At 37.9% G+C, this 24,320-nt stretch overlaps 3 protein-coding genes across 5 annotated transcripts in view; 2 read left to right on the top strand and 1 right to left on the bottom strand.

Moving 5' to 3' along the window:
* Positions 1-11,649, top strand: part of DHX32 (DEAH-box helicase 32 (putative)) — a 26,981-nt gene extending 15,332 nt beyond the window's left edge. Inside the window, exons 7-11 of the mRNA XM_013944948.2 lie at positions 4,981-5,172; positions 6,900-7,049; positions 9,014-9,204; positions 10,086-10,267; positions 11,455-11,649. Of these exons, the coding sequence (XP_013800402.2) occupies positions 4,981-5,172; positions 6,900-7,049; positions 9,014-9,204; positions 10,086-10,267; positions 11,455-11,647 (908 nt within the window). The 3' untranslated portion in view covers positions 11,648-11,649. The remainder of the gene's footprint in view (positions 1-4,980; positions 5,173-6,899; positions 7,050-9,013; positions 9,205-10,085; positions 10,268-11,454) is intronic.
* BCCIP (BRCA2 and CDKN1A interacting protein) lies at positions 11,649-21,579 on the bottom strand. The gene is made up of 7 exons (XM_067300369.1): positions 21,410-21,579; positions 19,414-19,488; positions 18,666-18,746; positions 18,075-18,164; positions 17,350-17,537; positions 15,792-15,969; positions 11,649-12,276 (listed from the first exon to the last, which is right to left on the bottom strand). Exons 1-7 carry the CDS (start codon positions 21,530-21,532, stop codon positions 12,106-12,108), a joined length of 906 nt encoding a protein of 301 aa, XP_067156470.1. The 5' UTR covers positions 21,533-21,579; the 3' UTR covers positions 11,649-12,105.
* The window catches only part of UROS (uroporphyrinogen III synthase), a 22,415-nt gene continuing 19,632 nt past the window's right edge, over positions 21,538-24,320 (top strand). For 2 of the 3 annotated variants that reach the window (XM_067300371.1, XM_067300373.1), the window contains exon 1: positions 21,538-21,609. The gene's annotated coding sequence lies outside the window, so the exon portion shown is untranslated. The remainder of the gene's footprint in view (positions 21,610-24,320) is intronic. The other variant, XM_067300372.1, reaches the window with a different exon arrangement.

Raw genomic sequence — 24,320 nt, 5'->3', positions numbered from 1 at the left:
CAGAGCAGTGTATGGACATGAACTGGTGAACAGAAAAATCAGAAGTACACTGAAACTTATCAAAGAGAAAGCAAGGTGCATAATATAGCAAGAATTCGGAGAAGTACTTTACAGTCCATTTCCTATACATGACAGTAAAGACTATATAGCAGATAAGAAACAGAAATTACATCACTAAAGTATTTTATTTCTGTTCAGCAACAATATGCACAAGGTTTTTTTCTGCTGTTCTTTGAGGAGAAATAAAAGCATGGATTAACTCTGACTCATTACTGCATTATGAAAGCAACAAACATGTCAGGTTTACAGCTGCTGCATTTAAGTCATGCTATAATCACAATGAGCAAATGCGGCAGACTTGTTACCCTTTTTAGAATTCATGAGCCATATGAAAATGGATCTGGCACAGCGCTTCTGAAGTGCATTATTTGAATTCCTGTGCCATTATAATAGTGAGGTCTTTACATTTTTATCAGTTAATCAACTAGATCTTTATTGTGTTATATAATGGGACAAAAGAACTCCTTTCCCATAAATTGCAGCAACATTATGTATCATTTTGTAATTCATTGGAAAAATCCTTATTTAAACTATGCAAATCAGTATAAAAACTAAGCCATATAAAATTTCCATAAGAAAATAGTCAAGGTGAAAGCAGATGGCAGATTCTGCATTCATGCAGAACTATCACAAACTATTTTCGGATTAAAATCTTTGTTTGTGGTCACAGATGCCATGACATTTGAGAGCTATATTATAATAACTCCCTGTACACTGGGAATATATTTCTAGAACATCCACAATATCATTTCAGACTATTTCAGAGACAAAGTTTGTTTGCACGATCTTTTATTAGAAGCAAACTCTGTCAAAGATGAAATCCTGTATAAGGTCTGCTCGACAGAGATGTCTTCAAGGCAGATTCGTTATCTTAATATTAATGTTTTAACTTTTGAATTCAACTAAATAGCATTATGTATCTCATAATGAAAAGCTTTCTGATAGATAACATAGACATGCCCACTCACTTCATATTCTATACTACATAAATCAGTGGAGGAACGTACGAGGAATAGGAGGAGGTAAGGACCAAACAACAGAAACACAGGAACACAGTAAAACAGGGACTGGGCAACAGCGCGCACCGGACACTTTGCAACTCTTAAGCTCTGGCCATACCCATGGGTCAAGAGACTCCAGGAACGGGTGCCAGGGCAGTGTGTGTAGCCCAGCACACAGCACGTCGCATGGAGCCAACTGCTTAGAGGAGGGAGCTGCTACAACTGCCCCATCAAAGGCATCCCACAAATGGGAAGCTGTGCCCCAGTACTGTTAAAGCTGGACTACTCTTATGTTATTTACTAGAGAGTAACAAAAGAAACTAAAGTGATGAAATATTTTTACACCATCATGTAATATTCTTTAAATTACACACTCTTCTCAGATATACTATGCATTGCACAGTCATCTACATGCTTTGAGCATGACACAAAGCAGAGAGAAAACTGACTTCACTGAACAGTCAGTGCTACCCCTGGTGTGCGACTATAACTCAGCGTATTTGCATTAGACTGGTCAGCCTCCGTGCTGCCAGTCCCTGTTGGCAGAAAAGCGCAATAGGGACTGTTACCAGCCAGCTTGGAGGGGGGAAGAAGCAGCATAAGGGGTAATGGAAAGACTGAAAAGCAAGAGAACAATAGTTATAAGATTGGTAGCATCAGAGCATGGCAGATTCATAAAAAAAATCCTACCTCAGAGTTACAGGGGAGGAATAAAAAAAAAAGAGAGAATCAAGATAAAGCTTGCAGACTGAAGTTGGTCCTAAGAGACAAATACTCCAAGAGAAAAATTTTTGCATAATTTGAAGAAAACCTGGCACTAGATTTCTCATATCTTCAGTTCCTTATCCAAGAAGTAAAATTAAAAAACAATGACAACAGAAAACACCATACTCTAGAACTAGTCTCCCCGCAGTAATGACTTTGGCAGTTCTTCATACTGCTAAGCCTAACAGAAACTGGAAAACCTATTTCATTCCTATCTCTAATATTCATTTATTATGGAATGTTGGGTAAATCACTAAACCATTTGCTTGCTTATGAAACAAGAACAACACCTTATGTATTTATTTTATCACATAGTAAGGCTTACAATTTCAGTCATTTAGGAGTGATACTGCAAAGATTAAAGGCACAGGTACCTTTAGAAACATAACAGTCTGGTTTGAGTCAAAGTTAAAAAAAACTGTAAAGTTAAGAATATCATCTTGTAAGTTGGCTTGAAATCCTCTGATAAATGATTTAAACACGAAAAATAGTACTTAGTTACATATTTGCTTTATAAAGGCCACAAATGATCAGGAATAGGATCTGGATGCAAATAACACTGGCAAGATTTCCTTGGGAGAAGTCCAGAGCAAATAAGTAGCCAAAGAACATAGGCAATGGAAAGGAAATATCAGATAAGGAAATACCTTTCAAACTTCCAGGGATGTATTGGTAAGTTTTCTTGTTGAAAGTATGGAACATATCTTGAAAACTTCTTTTTAACTTTGCTTCTGTGAAAGCAGCAGTTGAGTCACAAAGCTTTGCAGTTTGCCTTGATGGGAGCAGTAGCTGGCGTTGGCAAGCAGCCCTGAAAACAATGACATTTGCTTGTTAAAAATCACTGCAAGACAGTGCAAGTCCCTATTCTTTAAAGTAGAGCTTTCTGTATTTAAACATTTATACTGTTATATACTTATGTATGATAGGTTTTATTTAAATAGGAACAATACCATAAAGAATTACAAACGTTTGCCATTTTTACAGTGGCTTTTTATTGATCGAGTTTGTGCCTCAAAATGCAGAGTAATATCTGAAAACCCTATTCTATTTTTCATTTTATTACTGTTCCTTCACCTGCTTAATCTACCTTTACTATCTTGTCCTTTCTAACACAATAAAACCTTTTTTTAATATATAACACTCCTAGCAAAATCAGGAAGCAATTTGTGCTTCTAAATCTCAAGGCAACTAAATCTAGGGCATAAAAATGCAAATTACTGATGTTATCAGGGGATTGAAATCAGCTGCCATATAACCATATATTTTGTAACTTATAACACAAACTACTTTTGTTGATTTCTGGAAAGTAGTTTTCCATGATTTGCTAGTAATTACTGCATATCTGAATGACCATTTTACTCTCCCTGTATTTTCAATCACTGGTATCTATTTCCTGTCACTGACTCTTATTCTTCATCAGCTGTTACTTTTCATTTCTTTAAATGTCCAACATACTTCCTTCTCAGATGCTTTTGCTTTTGCAAGAGCTCACCTTTTCCCACATTAACCTTTGTGTGCTTGATAATAAATGTTCTACCTAGATAGAAATCCTTCATGTTGTACAGTCAGGGATGTGAATTCTAATACTAAAATAAAACAGGTCTACAGTTTTTTATAGCAATTTCTATATTCTTGAAAGGATTTTAATAAAAATAAATACTAAATGTTTTTAAATTAAGTAGTCACAACACTGTGTCAGATTTACACATTGGAGAATTTCTGTAAAAGCTCACATAAGGAGAATTAGTAAAATATTTTTTCCTTCAGACATCAGCAATGGAAAAAGTTAAAAATAAGAGGTGTTTGCTTGCTCCCCATTTTACTTTATTCCTTAATTCATTATAGGCTGTTAATTACAGAGCTGAGTGATGGCAATAAGCAAACAGTACATGCCGCCAATGAAGAAAAAACCCTAACTCACGAATTTCTTGCAAGAAGGCAGGGTGCCTGACGTGTGGCCTTACGGCTAAGTGTAACCTACTAACTTCTTACAGGCTTTCTTTGCTTTTAATCTGCATGATGAGGAAGAAACCTGCCAATGACAGGTTTCCATTACTAATGTTTTCAAGCAACAAATGTTTTCTAGTCATCTATTAATGAAGATACAGGTGCAAATATACACTGCGTGTGCTTTTTTCCCCCCCTGATTTACAGGTTTTTGGACATTAGTACACAAACTGAGAGCAGCCCACAGAAGTCTGAAAAATTGCCAGTGCAGTCATGAGGTTCTCAAAGCTGGCCACGTTTGACTGGGGAAGAGGGCCAAATCCTGTTGTAATGGAATTTTTGCCACCAACTTCAATGGGATTAGAATTTAAGTTGTTACCCACAAAACACAAAGGGAAAATATTAAAAGGCTCTTAAACTGGAATAAGAAGAAAGTTGCTGTAGTGATAGGAGGGCAGTTATGAATTTGAATGAACTGGCAGTCATAAAAAATATTGACCAGGACTACCATCAGCAAAAGCTGGATTAGAAATCAGTTGGGAAGAAAGGATCTTCACGCTGCAAGTGTTCCCAAACTTCCACCAGTGTCTTTGATGCTCCAGCAACTACTTTTCAGAGACTGTGGGCTTGGCTGCTTCTGCTCAGCTTTCAGGGTCACTCTCTTTAGTCACAGAATCACAGAATGGTGGAGGTTGGAAGGGACCTCTGGAGGTCATCTAGTCCAACCGCCCTGCTCAAGCAGGGTCACCTAGAGCACATTGCACAGGATCGCGTCCAGGCGGGTTCTGAATATCTCCAGAGAAGGAGACTCCACAAGGTCTCTGGGCAACCTGTTCCAGGGCTCTGTCACCCTCACAGTGAAGAAGTTTTTCCTCATGTTCAGATGGAAGCGTCTGTGTTTCAGTTTGTGCCCGTTGCCTCACGTCCTGTCGCTGGGCACCACTGAAAAGAGTCTGGCTCCATCCTCTTGACACCCTCCCTTTAGATATTTGTACACATTGATAAGATCTCCTCTCAGCCTTCTCTTCTCCAGGCTAAACAGGCCCAGCTCTCTCAGTCTTTCCTCATAGGAGAGATGCTCCAGTCCCCTAATCATCTTTGTAGCCCTTCGCTGGACTTGCTCCAGTAGTGCCACATCCCTCTTGTGGGATATATATGAATATGGAACCATTCTTAAGACTTCTGAACTATCTTTCTTTTTTATTAGCTCCTGAAAGTCTGATGCAGGCTTTGGAAGATCTTGATTATCTAGCAGCCCTGGATAATGATGGAAACCTTTCAGAATTTGGAATTATCATGTCAGAATTTCCTCTGGATCCACAACTGTCAAAGTCGATTTTGGCTTCATGCGAATTTGAATGTGTTGACGAAATGCTCACCATTGCAGCCATGGTAACAGGTACTCCTAAATAATGTCTTAGTGCTTGTTTGTGCTACCTGCCCAAATCCACACACTCTTTCAGGCTGCTGCTGAGGGCAACCCAAAGCCAAACGTTTGTTATTCAAGTCCTGTTTACCTAAAGTAAATGAATATCTTCGGCTGCTTAAGTCTTGACTTTGAATATGCAGTGAAACACAAGTAATGCGTGACTTCACTGAAGTTCATAAATAGCATTGCCTGTGCACCAATTCCATGCTTCAGATACCCCATTAGCTTAGCTTTTGTCAAAAAGCATACAGAACATCTCTAAAATGAACTCTTATCTCATTATATTCATGTACGCTTGTTACAGACTAGAGCAGGAAATTAGCGGGAAGTTCTAATTATAAACAATATTGAACTGTTGACCTACAAGGATTTACTTTGTGATCTTATTGCTCCATTTGAAAATAATAATTTAAAAAACTAACATAACCGTAAGTGTTCACACCATCCTTTCCTGATGGATTACTCTGCTCCTACATGGCAATGTGACACAAACCAGCTGGCCCCAAGCCTTGAACACGTGGCATCTGGAGACAGAACATTTATATTAAAGGTTGTTAACCACAGAACTTCTTTCATTTGATGTGACAGAACATTCAAGTCAACCCATAAAAACCCAGATATTTAAAGCCCATTGATTCTGTTAGATAGTAGGCTGCAGTTTCCAAAATACAAAGCTGCTATTGAAGTCTTAATATGTCAAAGAGGCACAAAATCAAAGAGTCTAACAAAACAGAAAGGTGATTCCAGGAAAAGTTCAAATAGCAAATGATGACAAGGACTTCTCAGGATCCCACCAGGTAACACAGGACAGGGCTACACTGAGATTTTGCTGAGTCTTTGTGTTACATAGTAATATTGGCTTCAGTCAGGTTTGGCTGTCTTGTCCTCTCTCCACAGCAGCCTCCTACCCATACAGTACTACTCGCTACTGCTTTCATGACCTAATGCTAATACAGAACTGATGCTTGAGAGTCATCTACAGCTCTAACCACACCTGTAGAAAATACTGCATTGCCATATTCTGCCCAGTGGGAACATCCTTAGCCCAGAAACTGTGGAGGGGTCTTAAGCTGCAAGGACATGAATCCACAGGAAACCAAGCTTCATTAGTTCTGCTTACAGAACACCTTGTTTTTATGCCTAAGCTAGTTTTATTTTTAATAGTGGGCCTGTATTTGTGATAAAAATTAAGGCCATAAAACAAATAAAGGATTGAGCATAGACACATTTTGGTTTTTAAAAAGCTCAAATGTCTCAAAAGACAATTATGTAGAACAGTACCACAACAAAAGTAAAACGTACTGGAGGGCACAAACTTTAACATACAGGAACAAATTTGGGCATTTCATCCATAGATTCAGGGTTTTTTCTATGTTAAAGAAACTATATGCTTGGATTCTGCATAAATGGGACCATGCCATTATGAAGCATCTTTGGCATCTGTCTAGGAGAAGGCTGCTCACCTTCTTTTGTGCTTACAGCACAAATAAAGTAAAATAAAAGATGGAAGGAACATTCATATTAATAAAAAGCTTAGTGAATACAATAGATTCGGTTTTTCAGCATTGATCCAACATTGAAGATTAAAGGGTACTAAGAAAGAAAAAAAAAATCTGGCGCAGTTACCAACCACAGTGCCTTGTTTGTGTCATGCACGTAAGTTATCTTAATAACTACTGGCTTGATTCTTTCCTAAGCTCCCAATTGCTTCTCACACACACCTCTTGGAACAGAAGAGATTGCTCTTACTTGCTGGCGAAAATTCTCACACCCTGCAGGAGATCACTTTACTCTTATCAATGTCTTCAATGCTTTCAAAGAAGCCAGTGGAAACTCCACAAACCAATGTAAGTATACACATATCAGACAAAATAAAGCACACTAGTTACTTTTTTTTTAAAAAAGGAACACTCGTTAGAATTTGGTTCATGAACTCTTTGTGAATGATTCTTTCTAGAATCATTAATTCACAGGGAAGAAGAGAAATCTAAGATTGTAGCCATTGCAAACAGACATTACAATTTTAGTTTCTAAACTGTCTAACAGTAAGTGACCTGGGACAGCCTGACTCATCCAACAGGGATTTATAAGCACTATTACAGTTGCCATCTGAAGTGACATTGAACAAAAACAGAAACATGGTTCCTCCCATAATAGCCCACACAAGACCACACAAGATCCACAACTGTGGAGGCATTTGATCACGCAGCAGCCGTGTAATTGTTAGGGTTTCTTTAATAGGTTTCAGAGTAAGAGGGAAGTTTTAGGGAAGAATTTGGAAGATGGGAAGCAACTTTCATGAAATTTACAGAAAACCAAATGAAAGCCAGAATAGGAGAAAGCAACAAGGCACTGGTCTGAAAATTTAACAAGTGGACAAGGAGATCTGGGAATATTCACAAAAGCACAGTATGGACTGGGAGAACGCTCTTTGCAGCAGTAGCTTTGAAAGACAGACATGGAAAGTTCTAGATTTTTTTAATGGTCTTCAGGTCCTGATGAAATTGCTCAGCAACTTATGATCAGCTCTCAGTGAAGTTCATTTGCTGAAGATACAGGCTTTACTTTTGTTGCAATGCATTCTGTAATGCCGGTAGGTCAAAATTGTCAGCTACCACTTCATCCCACCATTCAAAGATGAGTTAAGACATTCAGGATTCAGACCATGCAATGTTTTGGACATAAGATGTTAGATCTTGATTTAACTTTTCATACAGCTCCTCAAGAAAGACAAGCTTACTGCCCTTGCAGTAGTTTGTACTGACAGATTAGCACACAGTATTCAGCGCTAGTCAGAGTTTCCTAAACATCAAAGACTTCGCATACAAGACAGATTTCTCTGATGCAGCACAACCCAGCAGGCAAATGAATATCAGACAGGATCACTGTCGTGACAGAATCTCCCAGGCACGCACAGAGGGTAAAAAGCATTACCTAGCTACTGATCTGTATCCGTGAAGAATCCCAGACCAGCTCATATTCACTGACGAGTCATGTGTTTACCTTCACCCAAACAGGCTGCACAGCACACAGAAGTTCTTCAAAGTGTTTTCCTGTGTTCACTAATCTTGCTCAGGTTCATTTAGCCCGAGTCCAATGCTTAGACATTGTAGCGGTACATTTATATATTCCAAATAATAACGGAAGTTGAGCGTCATCTGATTACCAGTTACTGTGATCTACACCATATGACCAGTTTACCTTATGATTATCGTGCTAAAAAGAAAGTCAATTTTTTAAGGACTCTTCAAATGAATGAAGTGCAGCTTCTCTGCCCCCAGGAGACATTCCTGAGCACCAGCTCCCTTTTCAAAGCAGGACAGCAGGATTGTTTCATGTTCAGTAGCGGGGAACGCTGAAAAGAGGTCCAAGGGAATCTGTTCTTTACCCACTAATGTGTGATCAATCACCAGTACTATGAAAGTGACTGCAGTTCCATATCCTGGCCTGGATCAGAAAGTCTGAAAATAGAGTTGCCAGTCATTGTATTTGAAGCTACTACATTTTACAGACCTAGTAAGGGATTTAGAATTTTAACTGTATCTTTCTGAATAAAAAAATATTCGATAAAACCAATTAAGGATATAAAGTTTTGTCCACAAATGTTCACTTTACAAGCCGCATCAATAAGTCTAAGCTGTCCATATGGCTCTTGCTATCAGAATCTGGACAGCTCTGATACAGCTACTCACTCCAAGATGATTTTAATCTATTGTACCAGCCAAACAACATTTTATAGAGCTGTATCTCTGTGAATAGTACCTATCAGTATGATTGTACTTTAAGCCAAAATTGTTTTTTCCCTCCACAGACTACAGTAATGAGAAATGGTGTCGTGATTATTTTCTAAGCTGTTCCGCACTGAGGATGGCAGAAACTATTAGAGCTGAACTAGTAGAGATTATGAAGCGCATTGAACTTCCCATTTCAGAACCAGACTTTGGATCAGAAGAAAATATATTAAGCATAAAGAAATCTCTCGTATCTGGTTACTTTATGCACGTAAGGGAAATTATTGTGGTTTTATCTTAGTGCATTGTTAACTTAAATTGAACACTTTCAGAGAACTTAAGCAAGGTAATGAAATCTTTTGATCATCACAAAAGATAAAAGACACTTTTTCCACAGTATATGAGACAAACATTTCTGCCAGTTCTGGTCTCTCTGGGGTTCAGCTATCGTAGCATGAAGTCCACACTTAACCGGAAGAGGAAAACTCTTGTCGATATGCCTTTCAATCAAAATAACTCTTAACTCAAGAAAACTCTTTAACTTACACTGTTCTCCCAGGCTTTATTTTATGACCTCTTTGAATATGTTTATGTGAAAATATTCTGAAAACAGAGAAGTGATCAGTTGAATATGTTTAGGTACTCTACATATTTTGTGAAGATAAACAAGACGGACTAATCGTCTACTCCTCCTTGAAAGTTTGCTTTCCTTTATACTAGTATGCTCTACCTGAATACAAAAATGACCCCTCCAAACCACATTACTTCACGTACCCATACATGCAATGTATTTTAAGAAGTCCTGTGACTCTTTAAGAATCTGGCTGCTAACACACAGACACTTTATTAATTAGAAGTAGCCCTTCAAAACCCACCACCAAGGCTCAGATAATATTTACTGTGTAAGCCTGCTCTCGTTTGTCCCAACTGGTGTCCTTTCAGATATACAGATAAACATTTTCCTTAACAGTAAGCCTCATTTCATGGTATCCAAGCCCTAGCTTTCCCACAGAAATTTAGGGAGAGGCTTAGACTCTCCCTCTGAAAGTATATGGATACAAGTTTAAATTTAGTTATAATTTAATAGGCAAAATCTGATCCATGCATCTTGTATATTCAATTAAGTAATGGATAACTCTTTGCCTATTTTAGATTGCTCGTGATGTAGACGGCTCAGGAAACTACTTAATGCTAACACACAGACAAGTAGCTCAGCTTCATCCTTTCTCATCATATTACAACACCAGAAGGATTCCTGAGTGGGTTCTGTTCCATGAGTTTAGTATATCAGAAGACAATTCTATCAGAGTCGTCTCTGAGATATCACCTGATCTGTAAGTTAACAACAGTGAAGCTCTTTCTTCAGTGATACCTCTATCACTGAAGCATAATTTAAGTCGCAGTAAGGATGTGTAAGTATATTAACAGCAATGCCTGGAGAAGTCAGCTACTTTTGTGACAGAGAAAAAAGGAAAAGAAGATAACAGGAGCTACCTTCTGGTTCTGTTGAGAAATAGTTGCAAGCCTAACTGATTCACTCTGGGTGTGGGTGCTGGAGGGAAAGCAGTAAAATGGCCATAGCAGCAAAGAACAAACTTCATATTTTCTCAAGCAGGAAGATACAGTTGTCATCCCTGGAGTGGTGAAGAAAGAGTTGTTTTGCACACTTAAAAAAAAAAAAATCTAGTGAATATGTGGAATATATTTTTTTCTTGTTGCCAGTGTTGTTCTGTCACTGTGTACATCTTTGGTCCATTACTGTTTCTTTTAATGCAAAACAGAAATATCACTGAAGTCAACCTTTCATATTTCCTAAAGTGTGCCGATCTTTTTAGGTACTCAGTCTCAATGTCTGTCACAGTAATTGTATCAATTCATCCATTTAAAAAAATACCTTACCAGTAGCAAAAGTTTCTTACAAGGGAACATGTATTATAAAGCAAAACTCGAGGAAAAGTTAAAATAGCAGTATACTCATATATTAATCTAGTTGAAGAGTTCTTTGTGCCCTGAAAAGCTATCTTCCAGCCAATCTTTTTCTCAATGTTTTATGGGCCCAACCAGATAAATCACTCCATACAACTCTTTATGGATTCAAGAAAAAACTAGTCTTCCCTTCTGCCAACATCTCTTTGTACTGTGAATATACATTTCACTGGGAAGTCTGTCCTGTCATTTCTATTTCCAATGGCTCTAAGAACTCCCTTTTCATACACTCTTACTGAGCCAACAAGATATTCAGATCCAGAAAAATTACTATTTAATGTATGTTTAACATTGAGAACTGAACTACAATCACCTGAAATATAGGCTGAGGGCATTAATTGCAAGCACACATCAGCACCTTCATCTTGCAGAAAGTTTCATTTTTGAGTTTAAATATCAACTTTGTAGATCATGCATCAGCATGTTGCTGGCTCTCTTGCGCATAAGCCTGGAAATAGCTATATAATCATTTCAAAATTTAATTAAATAATGTTTTGTAATAATGTAATGTAATAATGTTTTATTTCCTCACCAGATTCATGGAGCTGGCACCTCAGTATTATTTTACCAATCTTCCTCCTAGTGAAAGTAAGGATATTCTGCAGGAAGTGATCGATCATTTGTCACCTGTTTCAACAATGAAGGAGGAACAGAAAACTAACTATGACAAGAAAGAATATGGAAAATATCCCCAAAGTCCCACTGAACAAAGATGTATTATTCAATGACTTTTAAATCCAAGTATCATATATTGGATGAATATAAGTAAAAACAGTATCCACCATATACATCCCAAATTTAACTCATGTAATTATTTTGAACTTTTGGCATAAATGCATTTAACAGGAGAAAAAATTCACATAGCAAAAGTACTTTTCTTAATAAGAAGAGTTATATGAATTGTTTGCTAACATGACAACATATGATGTAGATTTTGTTAAAAAACATTGAGCAGTTCTTGAAGTTTCCTTGTAACATTGGATCCTTATTGAATGTTTAATGATATAATATTTTAAAATATTAATTTGATCGGTATTGAAAGTTGTACCACATACTTTTCTTCTAAGTGTACAGAGGAAACATCTGAACAGTACAAAACCATGAACTCAACAGTAGTCTTCTGAAACTGCTGGGAAGTCATCGTTCTGCATGACTGCTTTATAAAAAACTGCATTCATGGGAAAAGTTAGAGTGAGAGATAGTCTTTGAGTTTATCCATAATTGCATTAATCCCATCAGCTGGAATTATCATAACAGTCCGCAAAGGTTTCATTGGTACATCGTCAAAGGACCATCTGCCGCCCAAACAGGTGTCACTCTCCTCTTGCACAGAATAGTTGAACTTCAGAAGAGCTTTCTAAGAAAATAAATGCATTAAGATTAATTTTTTAATTAGCACGATGATAATATATCATCCTAACAAAGTAGAATGATGACCTTATCATGCACATGCATATTACAAAATAAAACCTCTTTTCTTCCCTTTCAATAGGTCCACCAAAACAACCTAAAACATAATTCACTACCGAGTTTAATCTATTTACTTTTTACAGAATTTATATAATTCATTCTAAAACAAACATCATCAGAGTTTCAAGAAATCAGAATAAAAAACAAGGAAGAAAAATCAATACCCCCTTTACTTGCTTACCACGCAAATTTCACATGTTTTAAAACAGTAACTCATTCCCTGCTATCACAGCAAGAAACGCAGGCCCTTAGAAGCTATTGTGCCAACCAGCAGGACCCCTTGGACAAAAACAGGAATATTAGACTCTTATTCAAGAGTAAACCACTAGCTCTAAGTCTGAGAATTAGTAGATCAGCCTAAACCTGGATAAGAAGAACAGCGAGAGTCTGCAGATAGAATAGGGCTTGCAATAAAGATGATAGTTTGGTGTGGGTATTGTATGGAAGGCCTGCAGAGGACAGAGTATGCTCTGCCGCTGTCATGGCCTACTCTAAAACAGCTCAGAGTTTTAAAAATTAACTTATCTGTAAAAATATGTAGTAATTTCCTCTCTCAAATTGCCAGTAGGAATTTTAAATATTAGCGCTCTGGATAAAGCAAAGGGATGTGCACTAATGAGAATCTTGAGCAGAATTTCAAAAAGTTCTTAGAAAGTCTCTGAACGGCAGGGGCTATTGAAAGGCATATTTACAAAGGATGCTTCTTCAAGCTAGTTGGTTTCCATAATGTTTACTATTTATCTTTGCTGTGAAATGTACTACATATAGAATAGTCTCTTTTTACTAGCTTTCCCAGCCAAAATGCCTAGTGGGTAGGAAAAACTTACCCAACTAATCTTTCTAGTTCTCACACCAGTTGATTTAAGAAGTATGAGCTGAACTCCTAAGTAGAAAAACTAATCTAACCTCTTCCCTTTGCAAGGAAAGTTAAGTTCCAGTCTCCCTGTAGGTTTGCTACTTACTAACAGTATCTCAAGGCTGTAAATTGAATTTTGGAAGAACTATCAAATTAATTGAGCAGCTTTGTTCAAGAACAAACAGTTTGAGGAATGGAGGCCCTAAACCTTTAATCAATTCCAAGTCTGGTTATAATAGAGCTTTTCTTCTGCTCACTCAATAACATTTTAAGGAGCAGAGTAAAGCACAGTAATCTGACATCTTTCTGTTTTATTTGGCTCTAAGTGTCTGCCTCACTGCATTTAATACCATTTTACGGCACTCTAATTAACATTATGTGTGATCAGGGAAGGATATACACTCCAGCACTAATTTATTTAGCACATATACATTATTAAGTACACGGACCCACTTAATCTAATATCCTCCATAATGTTTAAAATGAGTTTGTTAAAAATACTAGAAAGACTGCTAAAAAGAAAAGCATATTCAGTTTGAATCTATCCACTTGAGTTGAAAATTATTACAATTTACATAAAAAACACACAATTAGTCCTTAAAACGCCATTCAAAACAACAAAACAGAGGTAAATACAAAATAGGTCTTCTAGAACGTAATATCCGTGGACACAGGGTCACCAAAAGCTTCTCTCCTCCAATTTTTCAATAACACGTTTACACAGAGTTCAAACTCAGGTGCTAAAGCTGCTGTGACAGAAATAAGAAAATCCCAAACTCATTACTGAATAAAGGCTAAAGCAGTATTCCCTATAGCTAAAAATGAATGCATCCACTTACATTTTTCTTCTTCCTAGGAAATAAAATCATAGCCTTATCGTAGCCTCTAACAAAGAATGTCACGAACGATTACATAGAGGAACCCTTGCCATTAACCATATGATGCATGTGAAAATACTTTATCCTGTAGGCAGGATATGCCAGAAATGAAAAATAATGGGCTCTTGACACAGTAATAATATTGTGGAATAATATTTTTAAAGCTTTGAAAGAATAAAGAACACTGGAAAAATTCTATGTATTTCAAATTACATTTTTAATTTAATTTCCTGCATCCTCCCCTCTCGATTTGGCTTGGGACCAGCTGAATTGTGTATATAGGTTCCCTTAGGAAATTAGAAGCAATATTTTCATCTCAGTATTTCAGCACTTTTTATTGATATACTTGTTCCGAGTAGAATACAGGGGAAAAAAAAAAAAGTGAGGTGGTGATAACTGCTTGTTTGGATCTTCAGAGAATTTAGTCTGAATAGTTTTAGAAAATAACAGGTATGCAAAAATGAAATGGATAAGACAGTTTTCCACACAATACCAACAACAGCACAGATGTAGAGCTTTGCATCTGTTAAGTTTCTTGGGAAGAATTCTCAGAGCAATACACTCAATTGCATTACCAAATTTTGAATAAAGCCTCAACATCTGTTTTTGTGACAGCAATCCAACTACACAGGGGGAAGGAAAAGAGATCTGTTCATTTAAGTATTAGCATGCACTGCAGATTCTGATTGAGACTACAAAAACAAAGATTCCTCTGCAGTTTTTTGAATCCTTATTCTAAGTGCTTAAAGCAGTGGCATGTGATTAAGTTACAGCACCCTTACAAGCTACTATCTATTGTTTGAGTTGCTATTCTTTAATCCCACTTGTGATGTAAATCATGTCAATTTGAACGTTACTGAAAGATATTTAAACTAATATGTAATACCCACAATTCACATACCTACAGTCCATCTCGTCTATTCAGCTGACATAGCAATTTAACAAGTCTTTCACATCTTATTATTCAGGTTAAAGGTAACTATTGCTCTGTTTCTCAAACTAAATAGGAATTTTAAACCTTTATAAGGAAGCACTCAGAAGGGCTGGGACACGCTGCTAAATACGCAGACTTTTTATCATCTGGTCGTCGTAAAAATGTAGAAGTTTCATTCACAGAATTTCAAAAAGACTGACAGCTTTTACATTCAATTCGATCTCTTCAGCATTGCTACATGAGCAAGCAAAAGAGATGGAAGTCTGCTAATTTTTTGAGGCCAAGACACACTGAAAATTACACCTGATCTTTCCTCTGAAGTCTCTGCCTACTTCCAGTATCTTAGGAAGTTTCCCATTATTCTCAGAGCATTGGGGAACCTGTCAGGCAGCAATGCTGCCACAGGCAGAGCCTAGGCAACAGTACTCTAACAGGCATGCTAACCGTGACCTCATACAAATAGCACACTGGTAAATTAATGCCAAAACAGAGAGTTAATTTAATAATTTGTGCTTACTGAGAGCACCTTTCAGTGGTCCTCTAAAGACAAAAAGTGTTGTCTTCAATAAACAAAAACAGTTTGCTTGCTCATCTCTCAATACTATTGGGATTTAATTTAAAAGATATGTAACCATCTTTTAAGAGTTTCTCTTAAAGTTAAGGAGAAACATCTTTTTTTGCTGATGCTGTAAAGAAAAGTAAATATTTTGAATTCTCAGCATCAAGTGTGTTACCTCATAAAAGAATTCTTCTTCTGCATTTGCAAACATTAATTCCTCCTTTTGCTGACTTCTCCCTTCTCTTCTCTTAGAATTGCTCTTTGTGGCTTCTGTAAAGGTCTTGCTGATAAGAAGATAGTAGTGGCACTTTCCACAAGGTTTATTTGTTCTCTGTGCATCAGTCAACTCTTTCCTAAAGACAAACGTTTACATATACAATTTAAACCTTCCTCAAGTTTAAAAGTAAACCTCATAATGTATAGTATCACATAAAGGATATATATAAAGCATATATAAAGGATATTTGTACTGCACCCTATTCTTTTACTAGTACCTCAAAAAAAAGCTTTGCATATGTATTCCTAGTACTTAACCATGATACTTATACTTTAAACATTAAAAATATAGATGCCTTCTTCTCCCCCATTGCATTTCTTTTACTATTGCTCTTTCCAGAATCTTCTTTACAGCAAAGAGTCTGTAAAAGGATGCCAAGTGCAGCTCTCCTGGAAAAACATCACATGATCGCTTCCATGAGGAGTGATCACTGAAAAGCCAGAAGATACTCTTACCCATCCTCAAGTTAAACATATTATCACTGCAACACTCTAAGACCTTTAAGGCTGAGACCTGATTTTGAGTTGTGACATATGCTATACTGATGGTAAATCTTAAAGCCTGGACTTCAAGCATTTTATTTCTTTCTTCAAAAAAGCAAAACAAAACAAAAAACCAAAAGCACAAACAAAAAAACCCCAAAGAAAGCCAAAAAAATCTTACTGACCAACCATCTATATGTTTTCTTTGATATCACAGTAGTATTTCCTTAAAGATCTATGTTATTGTTTAAATGAGCAGGTGAGTGAGGTGACAGCATTCAATGATATCTGACTTCTAATCCCACCCCATACAAGAAAAAGATCCTTCCTTTGACTGCTAGAGTTCCCTATGCAATACAATGTCCTGGTTCTCAACGTGGCAGTGAAACCATACAGCACTGCATCCCAGCAGATTAATTTACTTACTGTCAACCCAGTCTAGGATGTAAACCCATGAATCAATACAGAATTCCAGATCAAGCAGCACTTAGCCTGCTTCACTCATTTATCTGAAACGCAATTAAAAATGCTGCAAATGGTTTCCATAAGTCCGAGCCCATCCACCTTAGAAGTCCACCCCTTAAGTCAAATCTTTCATTTCAGAACCAGGCATTAACACACGAGCAGAAATATTCAAGTCGTTCATTACCAGCATGCTATAAAAAGTTATTTTAAATTTTCCTACATCAATATGAAAATAAACTAAAATAAACATAGTTATTCCTTTAATAACACAGTACATAATTTTAAGTTATTTGTTCTGTCTTAAAGTATAAAGAGTTTGAAAAGCCTAACAACTTCAAAAATATTTTAAAATTAACCAATAAATACCAAAGACCTTACATGAGATGAAAACAATTTTTTCATGTCTTCAGTCTATAGTATTACTTTCTTCATGCACTTTTATTTAAATAAAAATTCTGAAGAAATATGAAGAAAAAATTACTGTTCAACATCATGTCAGAAAGACTTACTGAAGCTGCTGATGCATGGGCAAAGCAATTTGCGGTGGTACATTAATAAATCTCTCACTTAGTAGGAGACCCACAGGCTTAGTATTGTCATTTAGGATCTTATCCAGTTGTTCAACTACACGCTGTTCACAGTTCTTCTCACACCGACTTAAAATCAGCTCTTTGATTTGTTCAGCGCATTGCGTACCCTGGAACCAAAGGGTATATTTTCTTTACATTACAGAACAATTATTTACACAAGAAAACCTTCAAAAGTGAACTTCAAGGGAATACTCAACAAGCCTACGGGCAATTTCCTTAAGTGGTCTCTAAAGCATTGTACAACTTCTCTGAAATTATTATTTACCAACCCTGAAGCGGAGGGCAAACAAAGGTTCTTAACTGACAGGAATGCAGCTATGAACTACAACTCCAGTGCGCTTAACAGCAAAATTCAAAAGCTACGAAGGATGAAAGTAAAGAAATACAAGATGCTAGAATTGTCAGTCACTCTGGCACTACTTGTTAGACCTAGTTTTAATTCTCTATTCCACTGTTAGCTTTATGTTTGACCTTCAGTAAGTTACACAGGACTAGATCCAAAAGTGATGTGGAACTTTTAAGACCACAGCCCTCTACGGTGGGATTCAGATTCCTGGTCCTGACGTTAAGACCGGTTATACAAGGCAGAAGAGCAGAACGTAGTCTAACTTATTACTGTTGAGAAGTTAATGAGGAATACCAACCTTCCTTTCAGTTAAGTTTAAGAGGCTTATAAAACCAAAAACTTCATCTTCATCATCATCACCACCACTGTCTTCTTGGACTTCGGCTTGCTATTTAATAAGAGAAAAAGCAACAACTCACATTGACATTCTACTTCCCCTCCTTCTAGCAAAAAATGTTTTTTCTCTCCAGAAGACGATGAGCATCTAGGTAATCTGTACAAACACACAACCTACGAATTCTGGTTAAGGTTACGAAAGTGCCACATCACTGAATGTCTTGGTGTATTTAGAGCCACTTTTACAGAGAGCCATATCATTATCTTCTACATCAGGATCTACTTTAAGGCACGAAAATTTGATAGCTCACATTTAGAAAGGAGCATCTTAGTACAAGGGATGGCCATATCTTAAGCAAAATCAATTTTCTTCAGCTTCTAATATAGTGAAGCAAACCTGAGAAGTCTTAAAAACCATAGAGCAATAGAGTTTTGCCAGAAGGGGAAAGGAAAAGCTCAAGAAAACCCCAGCAACGAACTACTTCTGCTGCAAGTCTTATTTCAACATAAAAAGTATTGCACTTCGTTTTCAAAATAGACTTAGTTTTCCTACCTTGATAGTGCTTCCAATATGATTTTGTTGTATTAATGTATCAGTTAATTCAGCAGTGTTAACAGGAGCTTTTAGAAACAACTGGAAAATAAAAAACAAGTATTACAGAATAGTATAGGTCTAAACCTTCTTTATATTGTGACCACTTAAGAGAACTAGAATTCAGTAATTTCTCTAAATTGTTATTCAATGTTCTGTACCATTTTTAATTTCAATTTAGTATTTGTATTTAACATCCTTCAATTTTATACTCTAAATAGTAAAAATAGGCAGCTGAAGTGCTTGCTACTTGACCCTCCACAAGCTGACACTCCGCATCTCTCTTACCCTTTTAAGTTTGGCATGATCTGAATGCTATCTGAGAATAAATTCACAAGAACAAAAACAGCCAACAGAAGACTGAATGAACATGTTATTTGTTTGTCTGTTTTTTAGAGTTGCAACTTACAAAAAAAACCCTCTAAGAAGCCGATTAACATTGAACTAGGTTTTCTAGGCAGAAACTAACACAATGGAGATGGAAAATGATAACATACTGTGGAAGAACAACCCTACAGTTCAGGGTTAGTGTTTCCAAAACCATGGTTTAGGAGGCACATTTATTCAAATGCTCATGGTGGCTGTAATTATGCGTCTTCACAAGCTGAAGCACTGTAAAACTATGAATCAATAATACAGATAATGTGAACTGATGACTTTGCATAACTCACTAAATGGTACCAACCAAGTTCACAAAAAGTCAAAGTACCTGTTGAAGTAATTTCTTTATTCCATTGTAATCATTGTCTGATATTGAATGTGCTTCAAATTCAATATTCACTTCCTATGAACAAGCAAAATACAGAATATCAAGCACACGCTTGGCAAGAACCTGTATCAAAATGAAGTTAAACTATATGAAACATAATAAAGACAAACAATGCTCAACATCAGAAACAAATCTTATTTCCATCTTTCAGTAACACCAGCAATTGTTACAGTTTTTATTATTTCTTCTGTAAACTTTAGAGAACTTCTGTCAAAGAAACTTTTTAAAACTAACTTGCAAATGATTTGTTACAAACAAATCATTAATCCTTTGTTCCTGCAATCCACAAGTACACAGTTGTGTTTACTATAGCCACACAGACACTTCCTGTACAGGGGCTTGACCTATGCAGAGTGGAGTGTAATGCCCTGGCTGAAAATAAAGTTTGTTGCAAACTAATTTAAATTATAACATCCAAAAACATACTTATGCTGCTTTTTCCTCAAATGCTAATGGTATCACTGAACCCATTCTAGAAGTCTGTTTAGTAGCACACAATGAGACCCAGCATGAACTGTAACCCCTTCCAGAACAAACGCTGTGCACCTGCCAAACATTTTTGCTGGTGTTCTGGGCTAGCAGTACTGGCTATCAAAATTGCCTGCCTATTTTCCCCCAAACCCCCTTTTGAGATCATCCCAGCCCAATTTACTTCACCATTAACTGTTGTTTTGGGCGGGTTTGGGCAAGAAAGTTCTATAAAGAGGTTAAAAGAAAAAGTGACTTTCTTAAGGTGAGCACAGTATTTACTTGAGAAGCTCCCTATGTAGGAAGAAAGATTTTATCTTTGGTGTATACAGCATTTCTGCTTGACCTTCAGGAACTTTTTGACTGTTCTAAAATTCAAGGATCCCACTGAATGATTAAGACAGTAAACTCTGAACCAAACGCAGCTAACAGTGGTCTGAGTGCTGATACCTTTTCACACCCTAGAAAGAAGCACCTCCCCATCATGGGGAGTTTCATAATGACATGCTTTCATATCTGTCCAGCTGCATAAGCTAACGTTTGATTTCCTTGAGATTTGGGGTTTTTTCCTCATTGATCTTTCTTTCTCGTATTCATAAAGAAAATTAAAGGGACTCTTCTGTGTTGAAAGCAGTATTTTTAAGTGATTGCCTCTAGCCCCATATGAGAATTCATGTGGGCAGCTTACACGCAAGGGCTAAGTCTGTAAAAAAAAGTTTCAGAGATTCCAACATGAAAAAAGAGGAAAATAATTTAAAAAAAAAAACAACTCTTGGCAAGAATTAACTGAGTATGTACCATATTACAAATTACCCCCACACATGTTAGTATGTTACATATGCTTTAATACAGGAACTGAAAACCACGGTCCGAAGGTAGGCCCTGTCCTGTTTCGCACTGTGGCCTCAACACAGGAACTCTCCTGCTCACGCCCCCTTTAGCGGGTGAATAAAAACCTGTTGCCCGTAACTTCAAGCTGGCACTATCACTTCTGCGTGATTTTTAGCCCTTTTTTTTTTTTTACTAGAGCTTTACAAGCTATTTTAATTCTAGTGAATCAGGCACAGACAATATTGCTGCATTCTTATATTACACAGCTTTCCTTTACCTTTAGTTTTATTAAACTCATGCTGTGCTGCATCAAAATAAAGAGAGTTACGCTGAAAATTTGAGGATTTCGCCTGAGAAAGCCCAAACACCCCGATGCTCCGGGGAAAGGCCAAGTGCAAACACAGGCTGTTAACAAGCCGAAGAACTAGGAGGCAACAGGACAGAGCAGCACACGAGGAGGGCGGCCGGCAGGACGCGGCGACGTTACGGCACAAAACGCCGGGCCAGGGCCAGGAAGGGCCCCGTGCTGCTCCCGGCCCCACGCGCCGGGACGGAGACGCCGGCCGGGCCGCGGAGAAGGGCCGAGCAGCCCCGCGCCGGCGCCTCCCGCGCGGCCGCGCTCCCCCCCCGCCGTCACCTCATCGATCCTCTCGTCCTCCCCCGAGTCCGAGTCGCCCGACGCCGCCTCCGAGCCCGACTCCGAGCCCGACTCCGCGGCGGGCGGCTCGGGCGGCGGGCGCCGCTTGGCCCGCGTAGCCATGCTGCGGCGGCGCGCAGGCGCCGCGGGGCCGGAAGGCCGCGCAGCCACGCGGGCCCGGGCGGCGGCCCTGCGCGCAGGTGAGCGGCGGCGGCGGCGGGGGCAGCGCGGCTGCTCCCGGCGGAGCTGGGGCGCGGGGGAGGGCTCTGCTGCCGGACGGGGGGGCGTGGGGAAGCGGGGTAGGGCCGCGGCCGGGGCCAGCCCGGGCCTGCTCCCGGTGATTCACGCCGACGTGCGGCCGAGCGCGGCGGCCCCGCGCCGACCGTTGGCGTGTGGGGAGGGGTGGCGCCGCCTGCGCCGCCATTTTCTGCCGCTGCAGGGCTGCATGTGTCTTCCTCCGCCTTTCCTTCGGAAAAGACCAAAAAAAAAAAAGAAAAGAAAAAAGGAATCTCTCTTCCCTAAACGCGACCAGTCTTAAAAGAAATACAGTTTCCCCAGAGAGTCATCTGGGCCCTGCCGTGGGTCAAAATACGCTTTAAAGGATATACGGAAGACTCTCTTCTGTGCTTTCTCAAGCGTGTTGTAGCTCTCTCAGCTGTGCTGAAGCATCTTTTATTAAAAAATAAATAATTCCCGCATCAAATAAATACCAGTACCTTTCTTCCAGTTTCGCTACCTCAGTTCTTGGTGTAGTTATGTTGAACATAACAGTTATTCTGGTGAAAATTAAGGCAAATGGAGCAAAAAAAGGCAGCACAGGAGCCAAAAAACACCCTATTTTGAGCATCTGAGGCATTAGTCAGAAATTACTGAAAGCAAAATTTAAAAAATCAAGTGACTGCTTACTGTAAAGAAAGTTCACTCCGTAGGCTAATTATAGATAATTCTGTGTAAATAAACACAAAAGGTCAATAAGTCAGATCGCAGTAAGAACAAGGTAAGCACGTTTCTTTACAAAAATATTTGTCAGGAAAATCTGCTAAAAAATCATAAGCACTAAAAGTACAAGGAGTGACCATTAATGCTTGAGCCTTACTGATGCAGATGACTTTCCATTTAAATCTCCGTGTCTAGTTAGTGAAGAAAAGGAGGTAGTTCTGAAGTCATTCGAAGAAGAGAATTGGGCATTTACTGTTGCCAACCAGGAGAAATTCCAGGCATAGGGTCTTAGATATAATTTGGGCTTTATAAATGCAATCCAAAGATTTTAATACTTTGAATTTGTTATGTCCCTTTAAAGTAATAAACGTGTTCATATTTATTTATTTTTATTTTTAAGAGCCGTGTCTGCTCTAGGAGTGCTTACGTGATTGCCTAAATATGAATACTGATACACAGGGAAAGCTCTCAGTGTAGAGAAAAGTGGATTGACAAAGACTTTTACTGCTATAGTAAAACCGCTTCCATGAGGATGTAATGTGTATCTGCATAACAGTTTTCCATTTTTTAGTTGCAGCTATATTGGTCAAGAATCACACTTCTTACTAACATTACTTCTGATAAAAATCCATGAAGTAGACTTTACGTGAGGCCTTTGCTTCTCCGCTGGATAGCTATATCAGGGCCTCAGTTTAGGAATTGTTTTTTGTGACACGGACACCTGAGTAGCAGGAATTACTCTCAAAACCCTGCTTGTTATTTGATGACGTATATATTATGTGACATATGAATTTGGTGGATTTTTGAACCGTACTTTATAACAGCAAATAGATGGGCTTTTTTTCCTTCTCTGGTTATTAAACCCATCTAATCATAGTAAAAGAATATTGATAAGAAATCCTTAGTATCAAAAACCCTAGCCCAAGGATTTTAAAGTTTTTTTTTAACATATCTCACATACAGTTTCTAATAATTCATCTCCTTTTAAGTTTATGATAGAACAGACAATTCCCTTTACACTTGGCAATCAAACGTTATTGTGTGACCCATATACAATTGCTTATCATCCAAGTAATATTAGAAAAGGTTAATATATTTTACAGCTGTCAGTGTGACTTAGGAGCAAGAAATGAAATGACCCATTTAGTTCTTTTTAGAAGCTGTCCTGTGTACAGATAGTTCGCAATTAGTTTGGGGACAGCTTTTCACATGAAAGTTAATTGACCTGCAGAGATGTACTTTCTGTACAATGATACATAAAGATTTTGCTAAACTGCTTTTAATATGAGAGATTATTGCTCATTTGTAATATCAGGGACCTAGAGATTGCATTATAATCAGCTTTATATTTTAATTGAAGACATAAGGATGTTAAATTTTACTGTTTAATGCTGTGAATGTGAAGCATTTCTGTATGCATAATATTGCTCTGAACATATAATGTGACCCAAATTTACCCCTCTCCTAAATTAAGTCATATTGACTCGGAAAAATAGCCCCAAGCTAAGTTTATCCTTCAGTCACAATGTGATGCCTCAGAAACTCCAGTCACTTGCAGTTTGCTGATCAGAGCTAACTGGATGTTTCCATAACCTCAGGGTGACTAATATAAGTATTTTTTCAAGTATTTTTTCATCTGTGTGTGTGTTCAGGGTAGAAAATCTGCTGTCCTCTTAGTAGCTGTTTGCAAGCAAAATGGGTTTTAAATGTTATTTTCTTAATGTTTGAAGAGCAATCTTTGTAGCATTGTTACTTTGGAACACAGGTGCAATAGGCTTGTTCAATGAGGCAAAAGTGAGAGGCCAAATTATCCTATGAATGAAAGCTTGGCAGGGAGAAACTTATTAAGGTTATTCATGCACATTCCCATTTCCATATGTCGATTGAGCAGTGCTGCTGGACTCTGCTAAATCCATTGATTGTTCTAGATAGAAACTTTTTTTACAGTTGTTTAGAAGTTTGCGCATACCTC

Source organism: Apteryx mantelli, chromosome 7, assembly GCF_036417845.1.
Source record: "Apteryx mantelli isolate bAptMan1 chromosome 7, bAptMan1.hap1, whole genome shotgun sequence".
NCBI lineage: Eukaryota > Metazoa > Chordata > Aves > Apterygiformes > Apterygidae > Apteryx > Apteryx mantelli.
The sequence above is the reverse complement of the archived record's forward strand: the minus strand, read 5'-3'. Positions and strand labels throughout refer to the sequence as shown.

Coding starts and splice junctions, on each gene's coding strand:
- BCCIP (XM_067300369.1), bottom strand. CDS start 21,532: ATGGCTACGCGGGCCAAGCGGCGCCCGCCGCCCGAGCCGCCCGCCGCG. Junction 17,538..18,074: donor TAAACTTAACTGAAAGGAAG/GTTGGTATTCCT, acceptor CTTTGGTTCCAG/GGTACGCAATGCGCTGAACA. Junction 12,277..15,791: donor AAGAAGAATTCTTTTATGAG/GTAACACACTTG, acceptor TTATTTTCTTAG/AAAGCTCTTCTGAAGTTCAA.